The sequence below is a fragment of the Prosopis cineraria genome, unplaced genomic scaffold, assembly GCF_029017545.1.
Source record: "Prosopis cineraria cultivar Desert tree isolate PC_DT_omini unplaced genomic scaffold, ASM2901754v1 PC1, whole genome shotgun sequence".
Classification (NCBI taxonomy): Eukaryota; Viridiplantae; Streptophyta; class Magnoliopsida; order Fabales; family Fabaceae; genus Prosopis; species Prosopis cineraria.
The window spans coordinates 21,839,660-21,849,415 of NW_026555332.1; the positions used below are offsets into that span (position 1 = coordinate 21,839,660).

General features: G+C 32.4%; 1 protein-coding gene across 4 annotated transcripts; it reads left to right on the forward strand.

Annotated features, from left to right (window-relative positions):
* Positions 1 to 3,578: 3,578 nt before the first annotated feature.
* Positions 3,579 to 9,541, forward strand: LOC129291975 (UDP-glycosyltransferase 88A1-like). Of its 4 annotated transcripts, XR_008588835.1 has the most exons (4): positions 3,579 to 5,158; positions 7,475 to 8,082; positions 8,754 to 8,819; positions 9,368 to 9,541. XR_008588835.1 is itself a non-coding variant. In XM_054929471.1 (2 exons), the coding sequence occupies exon 1, from the start codon at positions 3,733 to 3,735 to the stop codon at positions 5,146 to 5,148; it is 1,416 nt and encodes a 471-aa protein (XP_054785446.1). In that variant the 5' UTR covers positions 3,579 to 3,732; the 3' UTR covers positions 5,149 to 5,158; positions 9,368 to 9,541. The 4 variants fall into 4 exon arrangements, 2 of the variants coding, with proteins under 2 accessions (XP_054785446.1, XP_054785454.1); XR_008588836.1 differs by lacking the exon at positions 7,475 to 8,082; XM_054929471.1 differs by lacking the exons at positions 7,475 to 8,082; positions 8,754 to 8,819.
* The last annotated feature ends 215 nt before the right edge of the window (positions 9,542 to 9,756 follow it).

A 9,756-nucleotide genomic window follows, 5' to 3' on the forward strand; every position in this document is an offset into this window, starting at 1 on the left:
TTTCTTCCTTGGACTCGCCTCTCCCTCGCGTTTTTGCTGTCTCTTTTTTTTCTTTCGTCTCTCCTCTATTTTTTTTCTCGTGCTCTTTTCTTCCTCCTCTTCTCGGTGCTCTGCTTCTTGTTTTTGGCTCTCTTTTTTCAGTTTTGAATAAGTGCTCCCTCCTTTTCTCTCCTCTCTTCCTCTCCTTTTCTACTGTCATCCAGGTTCTTTGCTCCTTCTTCATGCTCTGTTTTTCATTTTCTCATCCACGTGCTCTCTCTCTCCTTCAGTTTTTCTTCCCTTTGTCTCCTCTAGTTTTTTTTGGCCCAGCCCCTGTTTTTCTTTGGTTTTTCCTAGCCTCCTCTCTTCGGTTACCCAGCTTCTCCTTATATAGAGAATGGAAAAGGTGAATCATTACTCTCCTGCTCTGCTTCTTCTTCGTTTCTGCCTCTGTCTCTTCTCTTTTTTTTTTGTTCTGTTTCATCTCTATTTTTTCTAAGTTTCTGCCTCTATTTCTTCTCACTTTTTCTATGCTGTTCCATCTGCTTTCTCTGCTGTGCCGTCTCCTGCATGCGTGCGTGCGTCCTTGGTTCTGTTTCTTTTCTCTTGCTAGCCGAAAGCATATGTGTACGTGTTCCGGTTGCTTGCTATTTTTTTTCTGCTCTGTTTTGCTTCTTCTGCGCCCAGCCGAAAGTGTACGTGCGTGTTCTTTTTTTGCATGCGTCTCTGACTCCTTTTCTTTGCATGTGTGTGTGCTGTGTTTCTCCGCTCGTGTTTCTGTTTTCTGCATGTTTCTGTTATGTCTTCTCTGATATTGTCGTACGTTGCTGCTCTACTTCTTTCCTTCTTGTTCTTCGCTGGCTTCGTCTTCCTTTAACTCTGAGCACTAAATTTTGGAACCAATGGGTTAAGATTTAACCCATTGGTTTATATATATATATATTTTTTTTTTTGAAGAGAAAAAAATCTATAATCCTTTCTTCTCTCTCTCTTTTTTTTCTTTTAAAATCCTGTTTATTAATTTAAAAAAAAATTAGAAGAGAAAAAAAAAGACAAAAGAAATCTAATTTGGAATTAAGCAAGCATGTATTTTTTTTAGAAGATAACAAAATTTAAATGAAAAAATTCAAAAGAAGTTGATTCTCAAAAATTAGCTCCTAATATCTTGAATGGTTGGGATAATTTGAAGAGGGATTTTCTTTTTCAAGATTTAACCTTTCTTTTTTTTGATTTTGTTAAATTATCATTATTATTATTTTTTGAAAATATTATCTTAAAAAGGGATTAAATTTCAATTTTTGTATTTTTTGATTATTTATTAAATTTAATAAAATGCCCCGACAAAATACGGTGTTCACACCATGTATAACAGCTCAACAAAAAAATTACCCACGTACAGTAGCTCAAAAAATATGGCAAATAGGGAAGGAGAAGGAGAAGAAGTAGAAGCAGAAGCAGAAGAAGAAGAAGAACCAAAAGAAGACCACGAAGAAGAGAAGAAGAGGAGAAGAAAAAGATGATGAAACAGAGGCAAGAATGTGTGCTAGTTATTTTGCATTGAGGCTTGAGATTTTTATTTTATTTAATGGTAATTTGATCATTTCCTTTAATTTTCTAATGACAGAAAATTTTTTTGAGACTTTAGAAAAATTATGCCCTTTTGTGAGATTAATATGTCATTTAAATAATTTAAATGAATTATTTTATATTTTTTTTAATAATGATGATTGAGATGGTCAATAAATTAAATATAATTAAAATATGCCCGACTGTCTCATTGCACTAATGCCATGTAGGAAAACATTTTATCTAACATTCAGTCATTCACTTGTCATTCAATGTCCATGGGAATAACATATAGTCGCACTGTCACGCACAGGGCGAACAACTCCTTAACTACTGGCTAATGGTACCTGACAGTTAAAGTCAAACACGGAAGACATTACGCAGATGAGAGCAAAATGAGGATCGTAGGAGTTGGAACTTTGCTCTCAAAAGGGTTCCAATGTAATCGCGGGAGAATTTTATTTAATGATCATGGCTATGATTTATTCACAAATCAAATTCAATAAAATTTAGAATTACACGGTAAGACTAAAGGATTAAACTGAAATAATTTTTTTAAAAAAATAAACAAAATATCCTTCAATTAGACTTAATTGTACAACTTTATTTGTTAATTATTTAATTTTACTTATTAAATTTGTGACTCTTTCAGTTGAATTATATCATTTGTTAATTGTAGTTACTTTACTTGTTAATTCACTGATAAAATTTATTAATTATTTAATTTCACTTATCAAATCCATCATTTTCTCAATTAAACTGTATTATTTATTAATTGTGTAATTTTATTTGTTAATTTTATAATTTTACTTATTAATAATATATAAAAAAATTAAAGATGTTTTGATCATTTTCTATAAAAAAAATAAATTGAAAATTTTATTCAATCTGATGCGTAAATAAGTCCCATTCTTAATTCTTAAATGAAATTCCCCTTATAAGCAACACATCTTTTTACAAATATAATTAACTATGCTATATTTCTTTTGGATTGGAGGGATTTCAAGTTTGAATGGCTCAAATTCATCATCATCATCATTATTATTATTATTATTAAATAACAAATAACTTAATAAGTGTAAGCTTTTAAACTTTACAAATATAATTTAATATTATTCTTATAAATAAATTTATTATTTAATATTATAATAATAATAATTTTATAATCCAATGAATTGAAATTTTTGGCCAGACAGCAATGAAGTTCAATTAAGATTTAAGGGTGGTGAAGTTGGGAGAAGGGGAGGAAAAGGGATTAGTAAGAGGAGGGAACTCAATCCCAAATTGGAGCTAGCGAGAAATAAGGGTCGGGATTAAAGGATCGAACTTGAAGGAACCTGAAGGTCTTGTTTAAATAAGAATTCAAACTTTAAAAATTAATTTTTTTTAATGTAATCGTATTTGAGAGCCTGACTTTGATAAGCCCTGTAAAAAAGGATTTGGGCTCGGGCTGCCCTTTAAACTCTGTTATATTATTATTAGTTTTTTTCTTTGATGGAACACGCGTTTGAAGTCAAGAAGGGCTCGTCTGAAATCCTAATCCTACATGTGTTATATTATTATTAATTTTAATTTATTCTAAAAGTGATTTAATATGATTTAATAAATATCAGTGTACAGTATAAAATTTATAAAATTTTTTATTTTTTGATAATTATTATGTTTGTGTATTTATAAAAAATAAACTTTTTTTAATCAAAGTTTAAATTTTCTTACTAGACTTCTTAATACATGTTGTTTAATTTCTAAAAAATTATGAAGATTTTTATTTATTTTTATTTTTAAAATATTTTAATTAATTTATAGTGCTTAATTAATTTATACGGCTTATGGGTCCGAACCTGCATTCTTTAAATAAGGATTGAGCTTCAGAATACACATCTGATCCTGAATCCTTCAAATAAAAATTAAGCTTTAAAAAAAATAAAAAATAAAAAAATCAGATAGGCCATAAATGCCGAGTCCAATTGGAACTGTTATGTTTCCTTTCCTTAGCTTGTCTTTTTTGTTTTGATGGCAAATGTTAACTACTTATGGTCCCGACTTTATGGGGTCTTCATGTCAACATTTTAATCCAAGATCATCTTCTTCCGTTACCGTCCATTTTCAGGTTTATTCTTCATCATCTCTATTTTTCGCTTTATTCTGCAATAGTTGGTCCCTTCAAATTCGATTTGAAGCAGCAAAATGAAAGAGGCGGTGGTTCTGTATCCCCTGATGCAGTGGGGACACCTGGTTCCCATGGTAGAGTTAAGCAAGCTCATACTATCTCTCCAACCTTCACTTGCGACCACCATCCTCCTTCCTTCACCACCCAACCCCTCCACCGCCGATTACATGGCCGCGGTCTCCGCCGCCATTGATCCTCACATCGTCTTCCAACAACTCCCTCCAGTGTCTCTACCTCCCTCTGCGCCTAACCATGAAACCCTCATGTTCGAGCTTCTTCGCCTCAACACCCCCAATCTCCACCAAGCTCTCGTTTCCATTTCCAAAACTCATGCCATCATCGCACTTATTGCAGATTTCTTTGCTTTGGAAGCTTTATCGGTTTCTTCTCAACTCAACATCCGTACCTTTTGCTTCTTCACCACCTGCGCCGGCAACCTCGCCTCGTTCCTCTACCTCCCTACCCTCCACCGGACCACCGATAAGAGCCTCAAAGAAATCGATGCCCCTCTTAACATCCCCGGTCTTCCACCGATTACTGGCAGGGACATGCCTGAACCATTGCTTGAACGAAATGATTTTGCTTACGAAGGATTTCTGAAATGCTCTGTTCTTGCCCGCAAAACAGCTGGTATTATTGTCAACACATTTGAAGCCTTGGAACACAAGTGCCTCGGTGCAATTTACGATGGGTTTTGTGTATCGGATGGTCCAACACCGCCCATCTATCCGGTAGGTCCTTTGATTGATTATGATAAAGGAGAAGCATCAGAACACGAATGTTTGAGGTGGTTAGATTCACAGCCTGACAGAAGCGTCGTGTTCTTGTGTTTTGGGAGTTTGGGGTTGTTTTGTGGAGAGCAATTACATGAAATAGCTTGTGGATTAGAGAGGAGTGGCCAAAGATTCTTGTGGGTAGTGCGGAATCCACCGTCGGAGAAAACCCAGAATATCGCCTTATCGTCGCAGGTGGATCCAGATCTGGATTTCTTGCTGCCGGAAGGTTTTATGGATCGGACCAGGGAAAGAGGGATGGTAGTGAAGAAGTGGGCCCCACAGGTTGAGGTTTTGAATCACAGGTCGGTGGGTGGGTTCGTGACCCATTGCGGGTGGAACTCAGTGTTGGAGGCGGTGCTCGCTGCCGTCCCGATGGTGGCGTGGCCTTTGTACGCGGAGCAGAGGTTCAATAGGGTGGTTATGGTGGAGGAAATGAAGATTGCCTTGTGGATGCGCAAGTCGTTGTCGTCGGAAGGTCGGTTGGTTGAGGCGGGGGAGGTGGCAGAGCGAGTCACTGAGTTGATGGAATCGGAGAGAGGTGAGTCGGTGAGGAAGCGAGTTGAGGCTGCGAGGGGTGAAGCAGAAGCTGCGTTGAGGCAAGGAGGGACTTCTCGTGTTGCATTGGCCAGACTCACCGATTCTTGGAGGGGCGCTTAGATAGTGACTGGTATATCGATCATGCTTAATTATTTATATTAGAGATAAAATTAATGTCGTAAAATTCGACTTATTTTTAGTGTTATTTGAATCCTAATTCGATAATCATATTTAATATAGATATTAAATATTTATATCATTTAAATTATTACTTAAACAATCCAGATGCTGAATCCTTATAAATACAGTTATTGAATTTAAGTTCTTGTTATTTGGTTTGCTTTTCAATTGATCAGCTTTGATTTTAACTAGGTGGCAAAAAAGGGTTGGACCAAGTAGAGAAGACTTTTCTAGTGTTAGACTTTCTTTGGTTACGTGTCATATCAATCAAAATAAAAGAAATCATGGATTATTTTGTAGTTTTTTTTAATAAAAAATATAGGGAGAATCATATCAATGTATTTCCTAACAAAATTATTGGCATATTAATTAGAACGAACAAGTAGTCCCCAAAAAAGAAGAAGTTATTATTATCATTTTAATAACAACAGATTTTGTATTTATTGTTGTCTGCAAGTAATTTTTTTAAAAGATAATGTTAAAATATTAATTTATCCCTCAAGTTTTTTATTTTCAAGTGCATTAGGTATTCTTAAGTTAATCGTGATACAATATTGTCTTTCATGTATTAAAAATGAATTGCTGTTAATATTCATTAATTTAATTATTAATTGATTAAAAAATTAAAACAATGATCTAGCATACTACAGAAAAAAACTCATTATAGGAAAGGGTCTTATAAAAAAAATTAGTATTATTTAAGTTTCTTAAATTACAAATAAATTCTAATAGATTAATATTTTTTATTACCCCTGTAAAAGATGAAAACACCAATTTGACCCACCACTTTGACATGCTACTGGCTAATTATCATATCACATATCCTGGAAATATCAATAAATAACTAAAAATATTATAATTATTTAATATTTAATAATTTAAATATTATTACTATTTATAGCATAAAAATCTAAACACATTCAAGCGTGTTTACTGCTAATGGTTGTACATTAACACTCAGGTGCTATGCATAGGGAGCATGCACTTAACAAAACATAAAATAAAGTACTCAATGATATTTAGTGTAATTGCTATCGCTAAAAAGCAATTTCATTACACAAACAATGTCATAGTCAAATAACAACATATATACCCTTCATAAAGCTAGACTTCAAAACAATGGAAGAAACGTTTTTAATTTGTAGTTGAACTCCTCATACCAAAAAAAAAAAAAAACAGAGGAAGAAGAAGAAGAAGAAAAATTACTATTATAAAAAAAAGGTTTTGCTGAATAATACTCTTATTGAACCCATCAGGTTTTGGAACAAAGACAAATATCTAATACAAAGAGGGGCACAATGTATTCATAGCCCAGAATAAACATGAAACAAACCTCCTGATGCCTAATAAACAAACCCAAACAATAAACTAATATCCAGAGATATTATTCTGGAGAAACAATATTAATCAATATTTTCTACACTCCCCTCAAGTTAGAATGAAAAATATTTATGGGTCCTAATTTGGTTAACATTCTCTCATGACCAGATTTACCTAAAGGTTTAGTAAAAATATCTGCTTATTGATATGAAGAAGCCACATGGTGTAATTTAATTAACCCTTCTTGAAGTTTCTCACAAACAAAATGGTAGTTAATTTCAACATACTTTGTTCGTTCATGAAATAATGGATTCGAAGCCATTTGAATTAATGCTTTGTTGTCACAATGTATTAGAACAGGAAGAAGATTCTCAACCTTCAGGTCTTTTAACAAACCAACCAGCCATGTAATCTTTGATACAGCACTTCCAAAAGCCTTGTATTCAGTTTTTGTTGAAGAACGTGAAATTGTTGTTTGCTTCTTTAACTTCCACACAATGGGTGCTCCTCCCATTTTAATGACATACTAAAGAGACACATCATTTATACACTTTATTCACTCATTTAGAACTCATTTTACATGTTGCTTAAGGGGAAAAGTTGTGCACTAGGGGTATTTTGATTCAAAAATTAAACTTTAAGAAAATGTACAAGAAAATTAGTACAAATGTGTTTGATGCTCAGAAAAATGAATATGAAATTATATTTTGAAAATTCAATGTGGTTTGGGAGATATTAATTAAAAATCACAAAATTAAGGTTGTTGACTTTGTTAATCTAATTAGGGTTTTGTACATGTGTGTGCATACATGGTTTCACGTGAGTCAGCCCTTGGATTGCATTTTATTATTTATCTCCCATCTAAATAATTACGTTCATATTTCTAAATATGAATTATTATGTCACATGGATTTATTTAATTAATTTTGTTCATTATGTGACATAGGTAACACATGTGCACTTGGACTTGTATCAATTGGTCAAGGAAGTGCAAGAGGGGCATTTTGGGCATAAGTTGTAACATCCTGATTTTTATATAATAAAGAAATTATGGAATTTAGATTTTGAGGAAAAAAAATGATAATAATAGGAATTTATATTATTTGAGGTTATTTAGAAATAATATTATGGTTAGGTATTTAATTATAAATTTAAAAATTTAAATTTAAAATCACATAAGCAATATTTAGTTAAGATATAATACATAAATAATTTTTTATTGTGTGTAAAAAAAAAGAGAAGGTAGAAGGAACAAAAAAAAGGGGTGGAAGGTTGTTGTTTCTAAGTTCCACATTGGTTAGATGAGGGAAGAGAAGAGGTGCCTTCATGTATAAAAAGGAGGGGGTGTGTGCATTAGGAAGCATGAGAGGCTAAGATGCAATTTAGAGAAAATTGCAACTTTTGACCCAAAGGTTTGAATAATTAAATTCGAACCTATAGTTTTTTTTAATATAATTTTGGGACCACAATTCCATTTTTATATTATTTTTCTCTCTTTCTCTCACGTTGCTCGGCGTTTTTCTCGCGAGGGGGGATTATTTTCTTTTTCTTCAGGTATGTTCTAAATTTCCTATTTAGATTAGCATTTAAAAATTTATTGAATTATAAAATTAATTTTATAGTTATTTTCTAAATAATATTAGCTTTCTAGTGATATGATTATTTTATAGGATAGAGTAAATATTCTGATTAGGATTTTTTTTCTATAGGATAGTTAATCTGATGATATGATGGATTAAAAATATAGGTTAAAACTCTTAGGGATATAATAAATATTATAGAATACTTTCTTGAGGTTGAAACTCATGTTTAAGAATTTTTGAGTTAAAATCTAGATCTATATGGTTGAATTTATGTGAAATCTGAGATGTAGGGATGAACTTCTGATTATTAAATATTTATTTAAGTATGAATAGGTATTTTTGAGGTTATAGAAAGGTGATTTGAGGCTTCAGGATAATTTTAAAATTTTTAATTTATTTTTGGATGAATTTTTAGAATATAGAAGGATGAAATTGTAATACTAGAAGCGATTTGAGGATAAAAAAAAAATAGTTTATTAGGGTACGAGAATTTAAAAAAAAAGAATTTGGAAAGTTAAATGAGGCATAAATCTTAAATTAGTGTTAATATGGATTATAGATCTAAGACTTTCTAACTCTTTAAATTAGAGTTATTTATTTTAATGTAAAATTAATATATAATATTATGAAATAACTATGTAGATTGTGTTGACAAAGATAGTGGTGAAAGAGGAGTTGTGAAGGGGAACTTGTTATTCAAGACACAAGGTAACCATTATTAATGTGTTGTGATAAGTGTGTTTGTGAATGGTTATGTGTTGTTTTGTTGTTTGAAAAAATTATGAATTATTAAAAATAAATACTGTATATACTTGTTTGAAATTATTGCCAAGTGGGTTAAAAATTTATTTTTGTTTATCATGATGAGATATTATTGTTCGAATATATTCCTGTTTGGATATTTGAATGATGCATGACTTGTCAGGGTATTTTAATGTATGGTGTTAATGGGAATTTCTGTTCGGTTAATTATTACCACGTGGTAAGCCCTCATTGGACCCAATGAGTGGCGTGTCGCTTGGTCCAACTCACCTTTGGCCGGGTGATTTGGTGTCCGAGCATGGCAAAAGGAGGATATAAGGTGCAGTCATGCAAATTAAATACTTGTTCGTTTGTTTGAAAATATTGTTCGGTTAAATGTTTTGTGTGCCCACTTAGCAATCGCATGATTAGTTACAATCGCATGCATCATTACATATTAATTTTTGGTTACTGGGACTTTTAAGTCTCATTCCCCGTGGTTAATATTTTTACAGGAGCGAGTCCGGCCGAGAAAGCACCAGAGGTGTAACTATGGTGTATGAAATACCATCTTTTACGTTGCCTCTTATTTTGGATTATACAATGTATCTTGTGCTAACTTAAGACATATCTTCTTTGTGAAGCATGTAAACTCTAATCCTTTTTATTAAAAGTATTTATTTGACCAAGAGGATTATGTTTGTCTCTCTTGATTCATGACCTAATTTAAATATCATGCCATGAGGATCTTGACTGTTCCTCATGGTTCTAATTGCTTTTTTTGAGATATTTTAAGACCTGTGGTATATTGTTTTGGATGTATCATGGTAAGAAAATTTTCTACCATGATAATGGTTTTAATAATTTGCGAAAAATCGGTTTGTATTTTTGAGGGTGTTACATA